Genomic DNA, 24985 nt, shown 5'->3' with positions numbered 1-24985 from the left:
CACACACACACACAAACCACAAAGTAACTGCCGTACTTTATACACAAATACACACAGCTGTCAGGGACAGACGAAGATCATTCACAAAACACCCCCCGCCCCTCCACCCTCCCCTGGGTATCACTGACACCGTTTCTCCCTCTTCCGCAAACACTACCACAGTATCTCACACACACACACACAGTTGCCAGGAGGCAGCGTGCTGTCCATGTGGCCTGTGGAGAATCATTACTCAGCAGTGAAGACTTAAAAGTCGAAAGTAACCTTCCCTCTTTTTAACTCTTTCACATCTGAACTCCTCTTTGTGTTTTGCCGGGACTTCGCGGTGCGTTCGCTGAACACAAATTATTTGGAAAAATGCTGTTCTGGTTGTCAGGACAACTGAACCGGCAGCAGCAGATTAGATTATTTAGGTTTTCCTACTGAGTCCATATATCATTTTGCACATTAAAGAGACGATACTGTAGAAAATATTTGTCAATTACTAGAATAAACAGATGGAAGCATGACAGGAGATTCATGCTTCTGAAAACTGGGATGAAATTATTGACTGAAAGGCTGCTCTGTCACCATAAAAACAACAAAACATGAAACTGAAATTTTTCATCAAGCACAAGGTGTGTCGTTTTCCTGGAGAAGGTCTATTGCATCCAATCACCTGCTGCATGTATATCCTAGAAAGTCAAGCTCAAAGTCTTCCAGGAATCCACCAATCAGGCAGGTCCTAGCCAAAGCCTGGTTTCAGTTCTCTGACATCTCACATGGTTTCCGATTTTTGGCCGTATTTCCAAACTTGAGAATAAAACGCATACAAAAAAATGTGTTGCAGTAGATGTAGAGGTAGTAAACTTTATGTCATGTTTACTAAAACTGAAACAAAATGCGTCAGAGGTTGCTGGTGTATTTACAGCTTGACAGATATGGGCAATTTTCAATTTTAATTTGAGATACCATCAAGTATTCTCAACAATGTCTTGCAACAACATGTCATGTTATTACATTTCCTGTAAACTTTTAACATTTTTAACACAAAATGCACCAGGAACCCTTAGCAGGTTTTATGGGGGGAACTTTGCTGTTGTTCTAATGCTAACATCGCTAATCCTATTAACACAAACAATCAGCAGAAAATGATAAAAGTCAGTTTACAATTTCAATATCTTGATCAAAAAGTCCTGCTATGCACCATCTTTTCTCCATAATACTTTGACTTCACCTTGAAATGTGAATAATTAATAACTACTCAAGGCGGGGGAAGCTAGAAATAAATATTCAGAACAGTTAATTATTCTTAAAGAAGCCACAGGATTATGCATGTGCTAATCAAAGCTTAACAGAACCAGAGAACAAAAAATAAATAAAGAAATCACCACCATCATCTGATCAGTGCCACTTTAACTTTAGTTTCACTCAAAAGTCAGAATCAGTTCATAGAAAACAATAGACTTGGATACAAACTGATCTCCTAAACTGGTTTTTAAGCCAAGAGAATTAAGCAAAAATGAATAGTAAAATTTTCCGTAGAGCTTTTCAAATAATTTCTTTGGGTAATTTATTAATCAATAGATTTCCTAAGAAAAGGGACAGAGCAATAATTAGCTGAATTCAAAATCTTCTCTTCAGGTTCACCTTCAGAAACTTGACCTAAAACCTCCATAGTAAGCGATCCCTGGTCATATCTTCACAGATTCCCCTATAACATGTAGAACTGCGTATTTTAAAAGTTCAGACACTAATTAAATATACATTAATACGAACAGTAGAAAACAGCTCAGCACTAACACAGAAGCTAACATCTTCTCTTCACTCTGAGGAGTACAGCCAATCAGCGCAAAGGAAAACAACTGCGCCTGGATTGGCTGCTTTGGAAACATCAGCCAAAATTGTGTCTAGTAGTTCTGTCACTAGAGCATCTGCTCTCCACCATACAGGGTATTTCAGCTTCACAAGCTGAATCGTCTTTAAAATATTTTATTCTTTATATAAAACAACACTGTGAATCTGCAGATTTCCAGGGAATATTTTGCAGTTACGTTCCACAGAAAGATCTACAAATACTGATCATATATTATACATGCACAGAAGAGTTATTGTTTCTATAAATTAATTTATTTAGCAATTAATAAATTGTTAGCATTTTAAGGCTATTTCCACAACTGATAGTCTGGTTTCAACATTTGTTCCATTTTCAGCTGCTGGGTTTTTCTTTCTTACTGCACTGTGTCAAATGAACCAAACTCTTTGGAAAAATCTGTTCCCCTCCCTCGCCAGTGGTGGCGCTGCACCAAGAACCACTGAAGAAAACAGCACAAAAACCTCTGAAGGAGACTTGAGAGCAACTTCCTTCTTCATAAAATGGAAACAAAGACAGATTTTAGTGGTTGTAGGATTTCTCTTTTCTCTTTGGCAAAAGACCACAAGCTATTTCTCAAGCTTGAAATAGCACTATGTTAATAGTGCTAGTTCTAAACTAACATGTTTGGGGTTATTTTTGGTTGTATTTACTCAGAGTGCCCTGAACTATCGTTCGCTTCCTGCTTTTGGAGCGGTATCCGGTCCGCTTGGTGTTCACACGTACATTTGAACCACACCAGAGTTCACTTCACCCGAACCCAGACGAAGGTTTTCAGGCGGACCAGAGTTTGATTGCTCATTCACGTCTTCCCAAACAAACTGTACTTTCTAGACAAACTAATCAGAGTACAGTTAAAGTTGACTAAACATGTCTGGTGTGGATGCACCCTAAAAAAATGACAAACCAGAGCCTGGTCTGTAATCAGGTAAACTAAATTTAACTACATAAAGCTTCCATAATGTGTTTTTCTGCAAGCTTAATCAACCACTTTGTGGTAAAACTCCTCTGTTGGTTTCATATGAACCAAGGGAGTTCACCGTTTCCCTTCATATCCTCAACCGCGGGGATTTCTTTGACAGGTACACCCCTGCTTCAGTTCATGCTCGGTGTGGGATGGAGGCATCCCTGACGGCTCACTTCCCGCCGTGTGTCGGGCCGGGGGAACCACCTGGCGCACCGCCATCCACAACAACCCTCACAACAGCCGTCTGTCAGGAACCCGTTTATGTGCCCGTCATGATGAAAACCCACAATATTAGCCCCTCCGCAGCCACTCAATTAACACATTAATGCATTGATCCCGTGGCCCAAGGCAGGTGAGAGGCACAATAAAAACATGCTCTGTGGGATTATTACAGGAGATATATCTGCAGCAATTAAAAGGCCAATCATGCTGATGAATGAGAAGCTAAAGCATTTAATAAAGCGCACAATGCAACCAGGAGCACTTACTTGTAGTCAAAATAAAAAAAGCAGCCACTTAAACTGAAGCCACTACGTCAAACAAAAGGATGGTATGAAGCATTGCCCACCTCCAGATGTAGTTTTGTGCAGCATCTCTACTAGCTTTTTTTTTTTTTAGTTTTTAAACACTGTTTAATATTATAGCTGTCAAGATAATGCGTCCTCCCCACCTGCAGTTCAGATGTGTAGGAAAACACTCGAATCGACAGTCACCGTGGGAAACCACAGAGATTGACACTGCCTTTTCGCCCTCGTCTAAATTTCAGCCTCTGCCACCTTTTAGAAAGCTTAACAGGCTCAAATAGTGAAATTACCATCCAACGCTTCTGTCACCCATACAATATGAGTGTGTCTTAGAATATTTAAGCAGGAAGTGTTTGAAAGGTAGTTAGCGCATGTGAAAAACTTAGGGGGCAACTCCAGAGTCTCGCATTGGACTTTATTGCTTGACATTATAGTTAACAGAGTAGGCATTGACCGCTAAGAGGTTCTCACGTTATGCAAGCTAGGCGTGTTGCAATAAGCAATAAATCAATTAATCGGATGATCATTTAAAACAACCTCAATCATTTCTCTTTTTGCTCTGTTGTTTTACCAAACCTGGATGACCAAGTCATCACTGTGGTGTTTTGGTCTCAACTAGCCTTTTTTTTTTTAAGGCTAATTTTGTTTGCAAACTTTGTCATTCATTTGATTTGTTGTTTCTGTTGTTTTGTTTATTTATTTTGGATATTTAGTATGTCTTCCAGTTCCAGTGTTAAATGTTCATTAGAATTTATAGTTTATTGATCTACAAGAATGTGCTTTTGCATTATGAAGCCATTGCCAATACATTACTTGAAAATGGTCTCAAAACAACAATATTATCGGTTATCACAATAACTTCTGGGGCAATTTATCGTACAGGAAAATTTGTTGTTATGGTAATAGTGCTAATGCTAGCCTCTGGTAAAAAAGAAAATACAATAATATCATGATATAACAAAATAAATTCTAGATCACTACAAGTGTTTGTCATTCGCAACCAGAAATACTTCCAAACAATCAAATTTGAGGTTCTAGAAAGCAATACAAAAGTGTATTGGTCGTCTTTCAGCTGACTCTCTGGGCCCATACTTCCAAAACAATTCCTTCAGAGAAGTTGGAGGCAGCAATGAGTTTTTCATTTGGTCTTCAGATATCAGAACCACAAGAGTAATGGCCCCACTGGTTACAAACTAAGCTTTATTCACACAGAGTACTGGATGGTAATCCTTCAAATTTGTTGAATTAATAAAAAATTTCCAGTTTTTGTTCATGACACCCATTATCTATAATCATTTATCCTTCCAACGTTGGGGGCTGGTCCCCATCTCTAGCAGTCACTGGGCAAGAGGCAGAGTACACACTCTGCATGCGTCGCCAGTCTATATTACACACACACAGAGGAAGAAACAACCATCCACACATTTAGTTGATGCTTTCTTTTCCTCCCCTTCAACAGTGTAAAGAAAAAGTCTTTAACTCCAGTCCTTGAGAGCCACCATCAGTGTTGGAGCAGGGATGTATCTAGGGTTCTGTTTCCACAATGCAACTTTTTGGAGGATGGCCAAATGCAAAAGTTTGGTTGAGTTTTGGTCTCTTATTTTGGTAATGGCGTTTTGATCCCCGGTTTACGTATCCATTTAAATGGATTTTGGCATCCGGTTTACATGATAACATTTTAGCATCTCGTTTACACTGTAATAATGTTTTGGCCTCTCACTTTGCACACAATGGCGTTTTGGCATCTTGATTACACGAGAACAGCATTGTGGTCACTCGTTTACAATGATATGATGTTTTGGTCGCTCATTTATACGGCAACAGCGTTTTGGCTAGACAAAAATGCAAATGTTTGACAAAGGGCTCCACAGCAAAACTTGTTACAAACAATGCGAATCACATCCATGTAATGGCAAACCCAAAACAGTTAACTATATCCCCAGTCACATCACGAACAATGGCGGACCTCCACCTTCTGTCTGTGCTGCTACACCTCTTCCTCTTCGGGTTGTCTGGCATGATGATGCTAAATCTGCTGACCGTTGAACATTTATGCCATCAGCGATGGTGCATAGCTTACATGCGCCAGATCATATTTCCATGCACGTACAAGCAAAGGCTTATGAAAACATCCTCTGAATCAGAAAGTTCCCAATGTTTCACTGCCTTCCACAGGTCTGGCATGCATACTACATCGCTTCCAATGTCATCTGCGTTTTTATTAGGTTGTCTACATGCAATTTTGTTTTCCTAACTTAACTGGAAGTGGCCACTAGGATTTTGGAAAACTGCCCTTAAATTAAACTATGAACAGCCTTAATACTGTTATCAAAATGGCAAAAATTTGAAGCCACAATACTTCTTTTTTTTTTTTCTCCGAAGAGTTTTTGCGGCGCTAGTGGCTCGTATTTTTTTTTTTACAGTAGGCAGACAGGAAGGAGGATGAGGAGAGGGGGGAAGACATGCGGCAAAGGTCGTCGGGACCGGGAGTTGAACCCGCGACGTCCGCGTCGAGGACTAAGGCCTCCAAACGTGGGGCGTGCTAACCCCCTGCGCCACCACAGCACGCCCCACCACAATACTTCTTAATGAAATATGCTTATTTATATTTCGGCTCTTTCTGTTTTGCAACCTTGTTCGTCAATTAGCACAAGTTCAGCTCCCACACAATCATTAGAGGAGGACTCCAGCCTGGTAAAACCGGAGAAAACCAAGTGTAGCTGAATCAATTGCTCTCGGTACGAACATAATGACATGACCGTCGGTGAAAACAAACAGAAACTTGACCTCTGATGCATTTTTGTCAACATAAAATTGCATAAGGGAACTGGAAAAATAAGAAATTTGATTCGACTATAATTCCAAACTGAATCCATGTTCCAAAGTTAAAGTTATAAACGCAAATACGTAACTGTAAACTACACAAAAAAATGTTGGGGGGAATACCCACTGCTTTGTCTTAACCATCAAACAGTGATCTAGAAAACATTTTAACTGATACTTACCAGACAAACTGATTTGAATGATGAATAAAAGACATAATTTAAAATGCTTAAAACTTTTATGACTCATCAATCCAGGGAATCAATAAATCATTACGCAGTGTGCCGTTTCTCATCGTTTCTGGCAAGAAGCCCAAGTATTTGCCTATCTGGTTTAAATTATTGTGAGCTGAATGCCTTCACAGCCATTTAAGTGGAGGCTATTTACCTTGTTGTGATTCAGGAAAGCGGTAAAAATCCCTCATCTACATTGTTAGAAATTAAGCACAACAAAGTAGACGTCTAGGTTTTTGTACTGGACTAGTCTCGTTGGTATTATCCCGGAGAAAGTTCTGGAATATTGGGTTGGCCCACGCTTCGAAGATCCCTCAGAACTCTGTTCAATCAATCACCTGGAGACGGGATGAGTCTGGCAGAGTTGCTAACGTACCAAGTTAGCAACTCTGCCAGTTGCCAACTTGTGCACCTAACAAACATGTGTTAGGTGCACAGCCAAGACATGGCTGTGCACCTAACACAAATGTACGTGGAGGAAGATGTTCTGGTCATTTGAGACCAAATCTTCCTGTTTGTGATGCAACACACTGGGTTCAGAAGACAACTGACACTTTAAAGACATGACTTTGAAATAGAGACAGAGACTCTGGCTTAAAAGGAAGAGAAACACCAGGAAGGAGATCTATCAGGGTGTTTTCACGCCTGGTATACTTGGTTCAATTGGGGACCAAAATTGAAACATTAGTTCCATTTTTAGCTGGTGTGGTTCTCTTTCATGTAGCACTGTGTCAAACAAACCAAACCATTTGAAAAACCTGTTTTCCTCCTCGCCTGTGGTGGCGCTGCACCAAGAACCACTGAAAGAAACAACACAAAAACCTCTGAGCGCAACTTCCTTTTTCATTAAAGTCTTAAACTTTATATGTATCTTAAGGACTTCTCTCATAATGCCAGGAAAGAGTTGTTAGAAAACCAACAGAAAAATAAAAACTAATTTAGGCACTAGTGATTACAGAGCAGATGTTTGGCATTTAGTACTATATATGTTGTAATTTTATGACTTTGTGCAGTGATTGTATAATAGGATTAACTCATCCGCTATGGATCAACAGACAGAAACTAGCTGAAGCTAAATCAGGTGCAAGGCAACTTTAATTGATGTGTTTTACACATTATCACTGTTATAAATAAACTAATAAACTAAACTAAATGTAAAAACTAAATGAAGTGGCATCAAATTTTAGCAGTTATTATTTGTTTAAGACCACAAGCCATTTCTCTCACTGGCACTAAATCTGAACGTTTGTTTTGGATTCATTTACCCAGAATGCCCCGCGTCCTACTCCGTTTCCTGCTTCGGTGTGCTTGGTATTCACGTATGCAATAGACCTGTGCCAGGAGTTCATTTTAACCAAACTGACACCTGGATTTTTAGGCAGAGCACTCTTTTGGAGTTCGATTGTGCTCACACCTCCCCGAACGAACCGGACTTTCACGGCAGACAAAATGGAGTTAGAATAAAACTGATTAAACACCTACCCGATCTGCTGAGCTGGGAACTAGACTGGAGGTTCGCCTTCAAACTAGAAAACAATCGTAAAAGCAGCATGCTACAATATTGCCTAAACAAATTACACAATAAATCCAATCAAGTCATGTTACAAAGAACGAGGAAAAACGTCCGCTTCTAGATGTGTAAAGCTGGTAGAGACGTAACCCAAATGACTTGCTTCAAATGAAGGGTAATTCTACTCAGCTTTGCATTCAAAAGCACGCCACACTGTTCAGATTTTTTTGTTTTTGTAAAAGATCTTGAAAGTATGCATCACTTTATTCTATAAAACATGTATCAATGTTTCTAGGTGTGACATGACAAAATGTGGAATAGGATAAGGAGTAGAAGGGCCTTTGATGTAAATATAAGGACAACCTAATAGAACAGAATCCCCCCATCAATCTGTGCTTTAATCAATTTTATTCCACAGATATTCTAACATAAAAACTAAACATCATACAGAGCACTGTGATCTGCCCCATGACACATGAGGTGGAGTAAAAACACCACAAGTGCGCCGAGGTGCAGGTAATCACTGGGGACATGGAAACTCTGCCAGTGGAAGTAAATTAGGCAATTGAAAAACCTACAGTAAAAAAAGAAAAGAAAAGCTGTGACACTTGGCTGACACCTCGGGGTTTGCTTGTAAACAGAACCGCTGCCAGTCCAAGTGTCACATGGCGGAGGAGAAGACATTCGAGCTCGTGGGCCTCCTTCTGCACACCTGATCTGGAAACAGCGGAGAGCAACGCTGCAAACGGTGGCTACGTGACCACACCTACCCGATCTGCTGAGCTGGAGTCGGTGGACTTAGAGGGGGAAAAAACCCCAAAACAAAACAAAAAACAGACAAAACAAGAAAACTCCTTGTGCACTGAAAATGATAGAAATGACTTAGGAGTAGAGAGAGGGAGGGTTCAGCTAAACACATGAATATAAACAAAAATAATATAAGACTCACAACACTACAGTCAGCATGCAAATTACTGCAGTGGGAGGTAGTGGGCAAAAATTGTGCTCGAAAATAAATAGAACCAAATCAATTTGTACCGTTTCTGGTGTTTATACAGCAGGTAATATTAGCGACCACAGAAGATTTCTAAATAAATATGATATGCAATTAATGTTGTAAAAAAAAAGGGGGGGGGGGGGGGGGGGGGGGGGGGGGGGGGATTAATATTGTTTAAATGATTCTAAAAAAGACGAAAATGAGACCCAACGAATGTGGAGGAACACATTACCAGGGCAGAGAGGAGGGTTGGAGGGGGTTGCTGTTTTTCTGCAGCCCTTCCATTACTGGCAATTATAAATGGCCAAGAGCGGAGGAGCAGGGAGCCAATCAGATCTCAGCTCGCATGTCAACTCAAGACCAACTGTCTCCTGGCTCTGACAGCAGGATTTTTACCTCCATAATTCAAATCCCAAAGCAAAGGCAATCTGCACTTTGCCAACTGTAAGCGAGCGGGGCCACGTGAAAGGCGGCGGGGAGAAAGCCGAACCGAACCCGACCGAGCCGCGTGCCCGGTCGGGATGAGTCATTAGCGGGTCACAGATCGCAATGTTGACCCGAGCGCGCACGGATTTAGTCGGAAAAGAAACGGTTTTCTTTTTTTTCTTCTTTAGATCTATTTTTCTCTCCCTCTGTGTAATTATGCAAATGCTTTTTAACGGTCATCGCTGTCATTTGCATCCTGTTTGTAGCCCTGACAGCCGCGGAGACAACTTTATCTGCCCCCCTGCCCCTCCAGAGGGGAGCTCAGGATCACAGGCAAGCGGTTTGACCGCAGATCCTCACAGTACAAAAAACTAAACAAAAAAAAACACACAGCAGGAGCTGCACTGATGTCAACACAGAAAACTAGAGGAGATTTGAGAGGGAAGATCACCTCATCCCTTCCTCTATTCACACACACACACACACACACACAGTAATACACACAAGTTTTCCTCGCTAACTCTTGATCTACTTAGTCAAACTCCTGCCCCGCACCGAGCACACAACCCCGCGTCGACTTTCGCGGACTATGCACCACGATTCTCCCTTTAAACAACCATTGCAGGGCTGGTGTAGAGAGCAACAGAGAGGCAGCCATTTTATAGAGCTCTTGCTTTACAGACAATGGCTGATCCAATGCAAAATGCAGCTCAACGTTGCCTCTTCTCAACCACTTGCCCTGTCAAAGTGAGGCGAGAGCGGCAGGTGGAGTTTACCTGGTTCCTGCTGCCTGGCTGTCCAGTGTTTCCCGGGCTCATGGGAGAGGGGTGGTGGGTCCTTTGTTGCCAACCCGGATGGACCCCACCAAACTGAGTGCTGCTCATATCTCCTACTCCCTTGTTGGCCCCTTCTTGATTGTTGTAGTCTCCTTGGGGGTAGCTGGAGTAGCTCCTGGCGGAGCTGGGGGATGTCAGGAGCTGGTTCAAAGTTGGCGTGGATGTAGGCTGCTGGTTCCCCATGTTGTACCTCTGGTTGCTGTAGGAGGCAGCCATAGCGGTGGTTCCTCCTGCTGGCTGCTGCTGCTGCTGCTTGCCTGGCTGCCCCCCAGCCGCCGGAGGCTGGTTGTTCCGCGGGGAGCTCATGGGCCCGTATCCCTGGCCCTGGTAGGAAGTCCTGTTTTGGAACGGGGTGTAGCTGTTGTAGTTGTTGTGGTAGCCGTGTTCGTGTGAGTTAGCGGGGTAAGGGTCCATCATGCCCGGCCCCGATGCAGCTGCCATGCCAGGGCTTTGTTGTCCGCCATGTTGAGGAAAAGGGCCCCGGCTGTAGGGCTGGTTGTAGCCGTAAGGAGGTGGAGGAAAGGGTCCGGGGTGGTGGTGGCCCAGCCCGGGCAGGTTATTTCCTTCGGGCCCGCCTGTATCATTCTGATTGCTGCTGTTATTATTTACCCTGGGTAGATTCCCGTTGCCGTTCTTCATGTCAGGATCCCCTCCTCCCCCAGTGTTCCCATCATCGCTCCCGTCCTGCAGCTCCTTCTGAACCGGAGATCCCGCGTCAGGTCCCGTGTCCCTGTTTTCATGCTGCTTCTCGCCCGGTACCGACTCGTCCTGTGGGTCCCGGTCCGGCTTTTTGAGTTCGGAAGGCGGGCTAGTGTTGAGAGCAGCGACGCTGGCGACCTGAGCGGCCATGATATCCCCCTCTCTCTCGCCTCCACTCTTTCTTTACCTCTCTTTCAGCACGGCGACTCGCTCGCAGTTAAACTCCGAAGAAGCATTTAATAATAATAAAATTACATTTGTAACAACATACCCGTCGTCCCGGTTCATTCCCCCCTTGTTCCTCCGGTCGCACCGGTGTCCGGTAATCCACAGCGACCGCGTTTGAACTTCAAACACAGAGGGTAAAGTTTGTGAAAGAAAGAATGTATAAATACAGAGCCAGGGAAATGAATTTCACCGACACCAGTCACTGTGCCTTTCCGTGCGTGCGTGTGTGTGTGTTGGAGGGGGGGCGGGGGGGTCTGTTACAGAACGAGAGCGCGAGCTAGAAATCAACCAGACCAGCACGAGGCTCCGCGAGACACAGCCATCTTACTGACCTGTCGCGAGAAAACTAAAACCCGGAGTGGAGCACAGCGCGAGATCTGGATCTGGATCGAGCTGGCTTCCGTGTTTACACTGTTGTGTAGAGCAAACAGGAGGGAGAAGGCTCACTGAAACGGTGAGGGAACATGTTGCCTTCGTGAAAAAGTTGATCAACATTGAGTAGTTTTTATTAAAAAATGACTTTAAATAATAGATATTAAAAGAAACAAAGTTAATAATAGGCCAGTTAATCTGAAGCTGGATTTGTAAATGTATGAATTCTAACTAGCATGTTCTGAACAATTCAACAAAAGTGGATCAACAAAGTTTTAAGCAACGGCTATGAATACTCATGTAAATGTGATTTCTTGTTGTTTTTTTTTTAATTTGCAAAGCACTCAAAGAAAGTTTCCACATTGTCATAAAGTTGTGTGTAGAAATTTGAAGAAAGAAATTAATTTAATACAGTTTGGAATAAGGCTGTAATGTAGAGACATAGAAAAAGGGGAAGCACTGTGAATGCTTTCTGAATGGACTTGGACTAATAGTTCCAGATTTTCTTTTAACTTGGCAACTTGTAGGCATATCATCATTTTGTTAGTGTTGATGATTTACTGCAGCTGGCAGGTTCTCTTCTCCGGCACAAAGGTAATTAGTTTGAAAGCACTACTTAGACTGAAGACAATTCGGAAAGATGGCAAATTCCAAAGAACGCAGAGATGATCTGAGACAGAAAAATAGAGATGCATATCATGGGGAAATCTTGTGGCCCTCTAAAACCTTCTAAGATAAGTTCAGCAACTTTCGGTACAATGGCGAGAAGAATGCAAGGCGAGGCTTTGCATGGGTCAAACCTAGGATCAGTGTACCAACTGTCAAACATGCTGGTGGTGGTATCGTATCCATCGTCAAAAGGAGGAGTCCTAATCTTCAAATTTGTCACCAAAATTCAGCAACTGAGACGGTAGAAACTGTCAAGCACGGTGGTTTCATGCTGCAGGGCTTAACTGCACAAAAGGGATTCACTAAAGAAAGGAAGATTACTTCATAATTCTTCAACTTGGTCTGAAATAAACATCTGGATGGTTGAAATGTGTAACTGAACCATACATTTCAGTATGATTCCTACTGAACAAGGTTGAGCCACACCGAATCTTGTTTTGGGACAGATAAAGCAGGCTAAAATTAAACTTCTAGATTTGTGTTCAGAATGAACCAACCAAAGCCCGACGTAAAAGGACGCTCTTCACCAGGAAACGCCTGATTTAGATGAATTCTGCTAGTTCTGCTAAGAATAGCGGTCAAATATCCAAATCGTACTTTTTAAAAACTCATCTAAGTTGAATGTTGTGCAACCAATCTTTATCACCCTGGGGAAAAAAATATAATATTTATATAAGCTACTATACTTATAGTATAATATAGTATCACTGAAGCCCAAAAACAAACATGACACACATGGTTGGTGTGTAAAACTGACTGTAATGGTTTTATGTACAGCAAGGCTTTTTTTTTCCTCATAAGATCTTAGTTTTATGCTAATCACAAATTCAAATGTCTTTTCCTCCACTATCCTGCCTTAAAGTTAACCATGTGAGTGGATAAGGAAAAAAAAGGTGATTGTGTTCTGGCCTACATTCATCTAATCACTGCGCATCCAGGATTCTTACTATCTTATCTTATTAAGTGGTGAAAAGAGTGAAACAAAATAGGTTACAGTGTCATCTTCTATGAGAGTGGGCTAATGGGTGGAAATGACTGCCTCCATGTGTCTGCAGCTGCAAATGAGAGGAGTGAGCACAGCGCAGGAAAGTGGAGGAAAGCATGAAATTACAACCTGTGTGTGCCTGCGAAATGTGTGTGAGTGTGTGTGTGTGTGTGTGTATGTGTGAGAGAGAGAGAAAGAGAGAGAGAGCAGAAAGAAGGATGGGGGATGTACCGAGCCAGTAATAGAGCAGGAAGTGAAGACAGAAAAAGAGAAACAGCGCTGGTGGAAAAGTGACAGTGTATGGGTCACCAAAATATAACGCGCAACACAATGTTTGCCGAGACGCAAATCTCCCCCCAGCACGCGTGAGAGTGAGAGGAGATTTGGAGGAAGCATAAATTCGCTGTGTATGGTTGATACAGAAAAGGATTGTAAAGCTCTTCAGCAGTCTCTCCATCCCCACCCCCTTTTCTTCATCTTCTCTGCCTGCCTGCCTGCCTCGCGCTCTCCTAGCAGCAGCCCTCATGCGTACTTCATGTGTTGTCGGTATTTTCTAAATCGCTCGATCTGCGACATAAAATACGATTTATCTTAGGCTAAGAAAAAAAGACATGCCAGTTAAACCCCATTTAAAGGTGCGCATGTCCTAGTAGGACGTGTGATTATTCGGTGTCTGAAATATATAAAGAATAAACACTTGCCAACAATAGTTGACTTGGCCTGTGAGCAAGCCCCGCTGGTTCTCCGAGAATTACATTAGAAGACTCTGACCTCTAAGATAAATGGGGCATAGAATGAGATTTCCCAAATGGTACACAGAGTTCTTACCCATTTTAAAGAAACAATGGACAACAAGAAATATGCAACACAAATAAATTAATCATTTGAAAAGTTAGTCAAAGAATACACAACAGGTCTAATGACGTGAACAAAATCTCACCCAGCACATGTGAACCACGTTTTGAAACTCAGAAAATTCTCATGAGGAAGTCAAGCTAACTCTTACGCTAAACATCCAGTGAAGGATGATTGTTACCACAATTTAAAAAACAATACAAGCTAAAAAGAAAAACAAATTGGTTAAATTCATGGCTAGGTGATGTTATACCTAGATGTCTCTATGAATTCACACACACCAGTCAAAACAATTCCTGGACAGGAAGTTGAAAGCTCCGAGTCACCTGGTGAGCTAACAGGTAATCTGAAATGGGTCGAAATCAAAGCAAAACTCACAGCTTAGACAACTTATTTTATAGACCTGCCTTAAAGTTAAACTGTCACATTTGCATATTATTGTCTTTTACATGCATGATTTTCATGGTAAATAACCATAAATTTATATTTAAACAACCAGTATGGTGGTATAAAGGTTTATCAGATTACATTTCTGTGAGCTGTTTGGAATCTAGAGATATCCTCCTGAGACCCAGCAATACATTTTTGTCCTCTGTGGAGGACATAGGTTTTTTTGTTCATAACTCTGAAACCATACATGCCACTGTGTTAAATCCTGTTGGTCCTTAGAGAGGACATCCTGGGCCTCGAAATGTGTTCATATTTGCCACAAGAGAGTCCCGATGTCCTCTCCAAAGGACATACTGTAATAAATAAATAATAACATGTTTTGAAACTTTTTCAATTGTAGTGATGTTTTTTCACTCCAAAGAGTCATGTAGTGAAAAAAAAAAAAAATTCAAAAACTTTTTTTTTTCTGGGTCTCAGGAGGATATTGCAAAATGGTGGAAATATATGAGGGGAGAGTCTGGTATGCTAGCGGCTAGTTAGCATTAAGATCATTTCTTTCTTTCTTCTTAAGGTCTATGCATGTGATGTCCTCTCTCGGGCTGGGATGAAGATTTGCATTACTCTTCTCTGATGTGCTGTATCACAATTCTTGAGTTATTGCTCATAAATTGATTGTGGGTTTTGGGGAAAAGCTGTAATGTTGTCATCCCCAGGTTCCAGCTGGCATGGATTTCTCAGGAGGTCTGCATTTGGATTTCTCGGGAAAGTTTCTGGCCAGAACTGACCTTCGTTCTAGTTCTCACCATGTCAAGCAGGTTAACAAATTTCTTGGTTCTTGTGGAATACGTATGAAAAGAAGGAAGACAAAACTTGCTGAAATGAGTAGCTTTTAAATGCCATTCTTTTCCCGTCCACTGGGAATGTTTTTTCTAAAACAGTAGAGGTCTAGCTGTTTGTGCCACATGGCAGCAGCTTTTTAGGGGAACCTAAATGGTTTACTGTATCAACGGGCTCCAGAGTGAAAATTTCTCCTCATGTGCACAGCAAAAACACATCTTTTGTGAAAGTCCTTACGTGTTAGCTCAACGTCTAGCCTGACCTATAAACTCAAGCGCATCGTACATAACAACGTCAATGACGACACGAGAAGAAAAGAGGCTCGACTTTGTTGTCACTCTACACAAAAAGACTCCACTCACGCTTTGCTGTTCACCATTTTTGTTTTCCTGTTGTGTTTGCCGCTAACCTTGTAGCTACAATGTCAAACACCTTGTTTGGCGCCACTTACAGGTCTGGAGGAGTAACAGTAGCACTTCTTGGTTCGTTCTCCGCTCTTGGTGATTCCATGTGTGGGTGAAAATATTTCTGGAAATGGTCCTGTGTGGATGCAGGTGCATTTGAAACTATTGACCCATTTTAGACAATAAAGCGTTCCCATGTATACTGGGAATGCCTGGATAGATCTTCACAGAAGACTGCTGAGCTGCAGCAAGCCGTGCAGTGTCACTTTGCTTCATTTGTCATCTGTCATAGCTTTGAAGCCTTGATTCTATTTACTACTTACTATCAAAAAAGCACAAAAGACACAATCAAAAAAGTGATTCTAAGTGAAACGATTTTGAGGTATTAGTGTTGAAACTGCAAATATGTAAAAACCACTTTTATACACATTTGTTGACACATACCATACTGTCACCATGTTGTGACAGTATGGTATCCTCCGCCTTCTCCCGGTGCTTTCAGTGCTAACTAGAAACAACCAATCAGATTATCTGAATAAACAGTTTTCCTGAGTTGTTTTTCTGCCATCAGCACATTTAACAGCACGTTCACAAGGATGATTGACAGCACTAAGCCTTTCCTCCTGGCTCTGATTGGTTGTTTTTGACCAGGAACGATTCATTTCTTGAGACGGCAATAGCAGCACTGGGCGAAGGTGGAGGAGATTGTCTGTCTCATATAGTACTGTTAGGACATGGTGACAGTTTTAAGAAATATGTAAAAACACATTTTTTAAATTAAAGTCACATACTGCAGCTTTATTGGCTTAAAATGGGGGTAGTTAAGCTTTAAGAAGCACGTCAGCCAGAGATCTTTTTGGGGAATATCATGTTCACCACTTTTATATTTAGTCACCATTTAGGGAACTGCAATTTCTGATAATTTTATACAAGCATTCATAAATGGGATGTTTAGTTTGCATCTGTCAGCAAAAGCAGCACGAGTGTTTGAAGGTGTGACTTGAACAGAAACAAAACCAAAATGCCTACGATGCAAGTTGTATTTTAGATTCCAGTGACTTATTTCACATTGCTTCACGTGCTATTTTTTAAATTTTATTTCATTTTATTTTTTTCTAATTACTTTTGAACACTGAAAACCACAGTCGCGCTGCTGCCCGTTTCATCTCCAAGAGCACCTAAATGCTGCAAAAACCGAGCCTCCGGTGGAGCACGTGAAGGCAGCACCGCCGCTTGCAAAAGCAGCAGAACTTTGCTATGTGAATGTGGGGGATGGGAGGCAGCAGCTCTCTGCTCGGCTCAGCCTTTTCTCTCCACATTGCAGAGCTTTGCTGCGTGCACCGCTCGCTCTGTCAGTAGCAAAACGGCTCCTCTTTTCGTTTTGCCCAAAAGTTGCACCGAGAAACGAGCAGAAATGTTCTGGTGTGTTTAAAAGCTGCACACGTAGCTTTTGTATGTTTAGTGAAGGAAGAGAACGCAGGACGGAGGGGGCCAGCTCAGCTGCTGTCTGCTTATGTAGGCTAAGGGAGGAGAGTGTGTGTGTGTGTGTGTGTGGGTGTGTGTTTGGGTGTGTGTGTGTGTGTATGTGTTAGCAGATAGAAGGTCGTAAGAGAGGAGGGGGGTAGGGAGCTTCTTTTTTCATTTTAGCATAAACTTGCTCTTTATTATCAAGGGTTGCAGTCTGTTTTTCTCTCCCTTTCATGCATTTAAAAAGAGCAGCAAAAATCTTCTTTCTGTTCTCTGGCTTATTTTGGAGGAGGCTTCAAAATGTGCTTTTATTTTCAGAGTTCACCTTGAAGAAGAGTTTTTTGTTGTTGTTGTTGCTTTTTTGTTTTTCTTTTTCCAGATGTCTGCGTGGCTTCCTGTTGCAGAGTGATTTAAAAGTGTAAAGTACATATGTTAAATATCTGTGGGAGTGCAAGAACACGATGCTAAAGACCTCCCATGCAGCAAGGAGCGCCATGCATTTATTTATGCAATTCTAGTTCCTGCTAACGGTTCGTCAGCAGCCATACAGCCCGAAATAACATCACTGCCCGAAGTCCAATAGCTGGAAATCAAAACCTCACGTTGGGAGTTGCAAAAGTACTCACTTTTCACAATTTTTCATATTCCGACAACAAACTGGTTGTCATAGTATTTTCTTTTGATTTTTTGTTTTGTTTTTTGTGACAGACCAACACAAAGTAGTGCACAACTGAGATGTGACAGAAAAGTCATATGGCCTGCATTTTGCATTCTACCTTACTTTACTGTGATGATCCCAAATTAAAAAAGTATGGCACAACTTTTTTCTTTTGTTTTTTGGGCCATTATGCAAAATGGTTTGTGCAGCAGCAAGACTAACCCAACACAATCCCCACTGTCAAACACAGTGGTGGCAGTAGCATGCTACGGGGTTGATTTTCTTCTCGGATGTTCACCAGCATCACCCTGATTCTGAACACACAGGCGGAACTACAATGGAGTGGCTTAGATTAATGTCAGATGGCCCAGTCAAAGTCCAGACCTAAAGCAAATGAGAACCTGTGGCAAGACTCTAAAATAAGATACTCTCCATCCAATCTGACTCAGTTTGATGAACTTTAGCATCAAATAATGCTAGAAGTCCCATAAAACTTGCAGAAATGAACACCAAAATAAAATTGAAAATTTTAATTGGTGCAAAATCAGTTTTTAATAGGTACTGCTTTGGGGAAGTAAAGCAAGGCAGACTTTTCAGATTATTATTTACAAGGAATAATAACTTTGCTTCCAATTCAAAGTTATGCCCCACTTCACTTTGTGTTGGTCTGTCATGAATCACCACTTTTGTGGCTTGTAGAGTGATAAAACACACATAAAACAAGAGGATGAATACTTGATGTTGGAAGTGTTTGTTACCAATTGATTAAAAAGTAAATACAAAATGGGCAGATGGAAAAAATGTGACCAATCTCCTACTAGTTCACCTTTTGTCTGAGTTTTTGCAATCATTGGAACAAAGACAACAGCTCCTTTACAAGTTGTCGGTCTGCTGTCACATTTGTCCCCTTGCCCTGACCGTTGATAGTTTGTTTTGATGGAGGAGAGGAGGAGGGGGGCATGGGGGAGTCATGTGACAGGCCCCTCCCCCCCACCCCCATCTGTCCCAGGATGATGATTTAGGAGCGTTTACTTGTGCCTCACCACCGCCTCCCTGCGAGGATGGCTGTGATGTATCACCCTCTGCTTCGGTGCTGCAGCTTCCTTTGCCATCACTAAGGAATCTGATGGAACTTCATCCACCCATCCCTCCCCCACAACCCCTTTGCTCTGGAATCCTTTCTAAATTGGAAGGATTTGATTAAAAGAAGGGGAAAGGAATTTCGAATTTGGATCTAGATGAATACGTTTGTCCCAGCCAAGACAGTGAAAAGGCCCCAGGAATTATCAAAAGCAAATTGTTAGCCCTGTGATAGTCCTAATTTCTCAGCTCCAGATAGTTAAAAACGTCACTCTCGTTAGCGAACAGGTGACTGTTTGTTTTGTTTTTTTTGGGGAGGGAATTTTGTCTTTTATTTTAATCCCTCGGGATCCAGTCTGGGAATGAAGCCCGCCGTCACCAAGACTACCCAATAATGTGGCGTGGAATTTGCTAACAAGAGCGCTGTTGAATTCAGACACACCAGCATGGCGCACACCCACGTGCACAATAGCCAAACACAAGCCGTACCTGACAATAATGTACACAGCGAGAATTTATGGCCGTCAAGAGTCTGTCGTTAGCGCAAGCTAGAGCCAAACGTGAGTGTCAGTCCCACACTGAAGCTGTCCCGCTAACACACGCACGCACACACACAAAGCTGTTGGGTCCTGTCCAGATGGTTGCCAGGCAGCAGTTGAACGCATAGTCTGGAGTGTGTTGAGGAAGGAAGTGCCACTTTACGAAGTGCAGTGGGCATCCGGCTAGTTCCCAGACACGTTGTGTGTTCACCTTCCAACCGCACGCCCACAGAGGAAGAATAAATGGAATGTCGTGGAGACAATCGATTACGGTTCATCGGCCACATATTTAGGCACAAATGTCTGATTGCTTGTAATGATCGTAGTGCATCAGCCAATCATGTGGCAGTGAGTCAACGCTTGTAGGCATCTAGTACCTTGCAGAAATGTCCAGAAAACTGCAAAACAGCCAAATCACCGATTTCCCTTAAATCAAGGCTAAAAACCCACCTGTTGCTTTTGACCTGTAATAACTGGAGCACTGACCAACATATTTGATGCATATTGATCATTTTAAAGATATTACTTGACAGAATGTAATATCAGCTGCTGGTTTTCACAACTATATGATGTATTTATGAGATTTTTATAGCACTTTGAACTACCTTGTTGCTGAAATGTGCTCTACTATTAAACTTGTATTGTTTCCAGTGACAACGACATGTTGGACCGTAACAAGAGAAAATGAGAAGGCAGAAACTATTCGCCCTCTGCTGCTTTAATTAATTCCAAGACAAGTCTGAGAAGTCAATTAACCACACCTGACCACATCTGAGTAATCAATCAACATGGGACCTTTCATAAACAAACTCTGGTTAGGGTTAGGAGGGCCAGGAACTACACTGTGCTTTTGGTAAAAAGGAAATTCCCTCATAGAGCCCAGATCTGAATCCCATTGAGAATCTTTGGCAGGTTCTTAAGGTCACTGGTCATTTTCGAAGACCATGCAACCAAGATGAGCTGGAACAAGTTGCCATGGACGAGTCGGCTTGTTTACCTCGAGAGACATGTGCCAACCTCATGTCAGTTGGCCTCATTATTGTTCAGTTTTCTTGCTGCAATTCAGCAACAATTTTGCCTATGTTCTTTTGGAAGTAATACAATATCACCAGTTTTTGTTATGGTCACTTCTATGGAAATATTAAGAATTTTGTGTGACGTCATCAGGGAGTCTGATGATTCTGACCTTAACTCTAAAGTGACTGAAAGTATCATGGTTGTTGGTGCCAAACGGGCCGGTCTGTTTGAGAAACCGCTAAACCATACGGGGTTTCATGTGAGACCATCTCTAGAGAAGGGAAAAAAACAGAAAATACTTTCAGAGTGTCAGCTATGCGGAGAAAAACACGTCACGTTGATAGAAAATGCAGCAGAAAATCAAAGCCCTTGTTGCTACCAAGATGAGCAGAACACAGAAACAGAAGATTACACCAGGAGCTCCTCCTGACAGCTGAGAGCAGAACTGAGGCACAGTTTGCACATACAATAGCAGATTGAAAAAATGTTGCTTGGACCAATGGCTCTCAATGTCAGCTGCATCATTCACATGATATGTGCAGCAATATGAAAATATGGCTCTATCCACATCAGGCTGCTGCAGGCGCTGTAACCCTTGTAAGACACACACAATGTGAGATTTCTGAAATAACTTTAGACTTACACATTTCACACTGTGTAACCTCAACATCAGCCCGTCAGATTCCACCGAAATATCAGTTCAAGAGCACACGCCGTTATTGTTGGACGCTGACAAGTCAGAGATGGGAAAGAGAGAAAGAGGAGAAAACTGAAGCACTCATGGTTAGGACAAAGAGAACAACCATCAGGCCTTCTCGTCATGGATTGCCCTTAGCTGGTGAAGAATGGAATTGTGGGTCCATGAATCTGAATGACAAAAGGTGACCAATTCAACCTCATGACAGGTTTTTCCATAATTCCTCATCTCCTCATGGCTGCTTCCAGAAGAGAAACATATATCAGATTTTTGCTTAATAGAGAAACTTAGGGATGTCAAGAAATGATTATCGTACATCATGGACGTGCAGCTGCGAAAGCTGCAGCAAGTGCACAACGTTATTATGTCAGTATGACGAGAGCCAGAGTTTTTCTTTTCTTTTTCGAAATGGCCATGTTTCCACTAAGCGAATTTACGTTTGCACTTTCAATTCGCGCAAATTTATGGTTAATGCAAACGCAGCTCGTTTGTAAATATGTAAGGATTTTATGGTCATTTTACACATTTCTTAATTGGTAGTGTCACTTTGTGGTTTTTTAATTTCTGTGTTTCCAGTCACATTGCAACCTGCCAATGTGACTGGATGGAACTTAAAATTAGGTCTTGTTTTGTTTGTCTCATAAACTTGTTCGTTTTGCAGGGATGTGGAGACTTTCGAGAGCTGCTGCATAAACAAATGAAGGAAACACATGTTTACGATTCTATGTTGCTTTGTGTTTCTGTGTTTGTAATGATGTAAAGCACTTTGAAATGCCTTGCTGCTGAAATGTGCTATACAAATAAGATTTGATTGATTGATTGATTGATTAATGAATGTGATTGACATTGCCAGTTTCCAGTGAGTATGTATTTAAACACGTTGCTCCTCTCACTGAACCCTCTCTACTCGTTCTACCTCCGTTTTAAAGTCACACAGAAACATTTTAATGAACAAGTTGGTCATAATTTCTCCTCAACTGTGCGAGAAAATTTCACGGTCAGTTAGATGAGAGGTATTTACTTGGAAAACATCACAGAACTTTTTTTTTTATTATTAAGTCCTAATGTAGAAAACAATAAAAACGAGGTTTACTTCTTTCCAACCCTGACTGTTTTTGTCACCTTGCAAACAGTTTGGTTATGTGGCACAAATACCGTTTGTTTCCCATTTTCCTCTCACTGGGCTTTTGGTGGTGTTTAAAACACATCCCTCTTGCTGTTTCATCATGGACTCCAGCATCCATCTCACATCAGACCGCCGTGCTAATGCCTTCTCATCTTTTTTCTTTTTCTTCTTCTTTCCGTTTTACGTCCCCTCCGCCCGTTATGAGCTGGAGCAGTCATGCTTGAAACAGCGTACACATTAGCCCCCATAAGAGGGGAGAGGAAAGGCATAACAAATCGCGCATCAGTAAACAATAGGCTGGAAAAAGTGGGACACGAAAATGACCCAGGTAGGTTGAAATGCATCCCATCTTGTTGTGTGAAAGGATCGGTCTCCTGGGCGTCTTGGAGGCCCTAAACGTGACTCACATGAGTCACTTTTTTTTCTTTTTTTTCTCCTCCCCTCCAAGAGGTCTTTTTGTGGGCTCTAGTGTCCCTTATATGAAAGTAGGCTGACAGGAAAGGGGGGAAGACATGCGGTAAATGTCGCTGGGTCCGGGAATCGAACCTGCGACGGCCACGTCGAGGACTCAAGGCCTCCAAACGTGGGTCTCGCTATCCCCTACGCCACCACAGCACGCCCACATGAGTCACTTTTCATCACAGTTCCCGCATATTAACACATCGAATTTACACATTGGAATATTTTTAAGGGAACCGCAGCTATGGTTGCTGGAGACTCGTTTTAAAAACTGTTGTGGAAGAAACAGCTACCTGCAATTCTGATGCAATTCTACGTTTCCCCACTCTTAGCTGTTGAACTCATCGCTTTGCGGCCTGACACGGTTTGCACTGATTTATGCTCATGTGAACGACAACACGTAAAATCTTTCCGTCTTCAGCAACGTGGCATTGTACAGTTTAGAATGTGTGGATTTTATTCTACTATTTTCCCTCAAAATGAACACAGATCACCCCCCCCCCCACACACACACACACACGCACATACCCTGTCTGGTTCCTTAAGTGAAATGTGTGTTTTGGGGTCAATTAAAGTCCTGAATACTCATAAGGTATTACTCACATCACAAATGTCTTAAAAATTATAGCATTTTTTAAATGTATTTTTTATGAATGTTTTATTACTTCTACATGTCTGCACCACTCAGAATATAGAATCCTTAAAATATCTGTTGAAAACGCATCTTTTTTTCCTGGTTTTATGTCTTATATGTTGTGTGATACATTGAGTAGTTCTAGAAATCCTACCTCTAAACTGGACATTGACATTGTTCGAAGTATTTGTAGAAATTCATAAAATAAAGAAGTTTATAAACTCTAAAAAAATATCAATTTTTTAGAGTTTATAAAATATGAATTCCACAAGGTATAATTTAATAAAATTTCATTTGTGGCTCTGGACTGATTTTGAGTGTTCAAGAATGTATTCAATAAATTAGGACAAAATTAGAAATTTTTAATTAAAATCTCCTTCTGAAAATGTTAGATGCAAAACAAAGTCATCATCTTTTCCAATCGTTCTGGTTTCCTCATATTTTCATGATAACTAGAACCATATCTAGTCATTGATTTGTACTGTATAGTAACCTCGGTGCACCTAAATATGATTTTAATTGCTGCATTAAAATGGCTATATACAGCAAATGTTTTCGAATGAAGAGTGACCTAGATTCAGTTTTACTGCTGTGAATAGACAAAATATTTTTTTTCCGTTTTCTTCAACCAAAATAAAAAGCAAACTGCTTGCCTTTCATTTAACAAGGACAACATGTCAGAACCGGTTCAAGTTTTGGATCAGTGACCTCATTCTTGCATAAAAAACCTGATTAGTATTACGTGTGTTTAAATAAAAATAGTTCATGCCTTGTTTTGACCCACTGGACAAGGAGTTTGGACATCTCAGATTTAAAGTGATCAGAATGTTTTTTTTTTACGTGCGTTTCCTATTTCGGTTACTTTAAGATCGTTGTGAATACTGCAACTTTTAGGAATTTTTCGGCAGAATTTTGTCCCTATTGTGTGCCATTTAGAAATCAGAACCTGAGTTCAAAGTCAGAAAAAAATAATCTGTAATAGTCCCTGCGGTGCCTCTTGGAATGTCAGATGGCTTTTTCCCCTCCGCCAACTTCGATCCTAAAGTCCAGTATGATTTCCATTCCGTATGAAACTTTGTGAAGACTGCAAAAATAAACTGTGTATATGTCCTTCTGATGTTTTGTCTCTAAGTAAATCTTCATTTTAGGCATAAGAAACAACATAAAGCATCTAGGATATGAACATGAACATGAGACACATTTTGGACTTTTTGCCCTCTGCTCTGGTCAACCTAATGGCTACAGCACAGAAAAGGCAATGTGCCATTTGTAGGAATGGGCTGCTCTTCAACCCAGGTGGGCTTCCCATGTCCTGCGACCAGCAATAAATGCATTCCCCAGTATATTCTCAGAGCTGCCTCTCCTCACCAGGAGACCCCCCCGCCACATGATTTCTTGTCATCCTCACTGAAATGAGAGCAATCACTTCGCTGTCCTTGCAGGGTGAGACGCTGTAATTTGTTGTGCTCTTAACCTTACCAGGCCTCACTGTAATCCAGGCTCTTTTCTTTTTTCCTGAGTACTGAGTAGAAAACTCGATGCTTGGAATTCAGCTCCACTGCCTCTGTGGATGTTCTCGAGTGATTTTGGGTAAATTATAACCCAACACAGAAGTAGGGGGGGGGGGGGGGGGGAAGAGGTTAGAACATGCTGAAGTTTTCTAGTGTTTTATTTAAAACACAGAGTGATGGTTATCAAAAA

The 24985-nt window shown here is 41.6% G+C and overlaps 1 protein-coding gene across 2 annotated transcripts in view; it reads right to left on the bottom strand.

The window, feature by feature from the left end:
• The window catches only part of arid1ab (AT-rich interactive domain 1Ab), a 90990-nt gene extending 79633 nt beyond the window's left edge, over positions 1–11357 (bottom strand). Inside the window, exon 1 of one of the 2 annotated variants that reach the window (XM_032580084.1) lies at positions 11139–11357. Coding sequence is in view for 1 of the 2 variants with exons in the window: in XM_032580083.1 (XP_032435974.1) it covers positions 10109–11017 (909 nt within the window). In the remaining variant the exon portion in view is untranslated. Of the gene's footprint in view, positions 1–10108; positions 11018–11138 lie in introns of those variants that run through there. The other variant, XM_032580083.1, reaches the window with a different exon arrangement.
• Positions 11358–24985: the final 13628 nt, after the last annotated feature.

Source organism: Xiphophorus hellerii, chromosome 13, assembly GCF_003331165.1.
Source record: "Xiphophorus hellerii strain 12219 chromosome 13, Xiphophorus_hellerii-4.1, whole genome shotgun sequence".
Lineage (NCBI taxonomy): Eukaryota > Metazoa > Chordata > Actinopteri > Cyprinodontiformes > Poeciliidae > Xiphophorus > Xiphophorus hellerii.
This window is presented reverse-complemented; position numbering and strand designations above follow the sequence as displayed.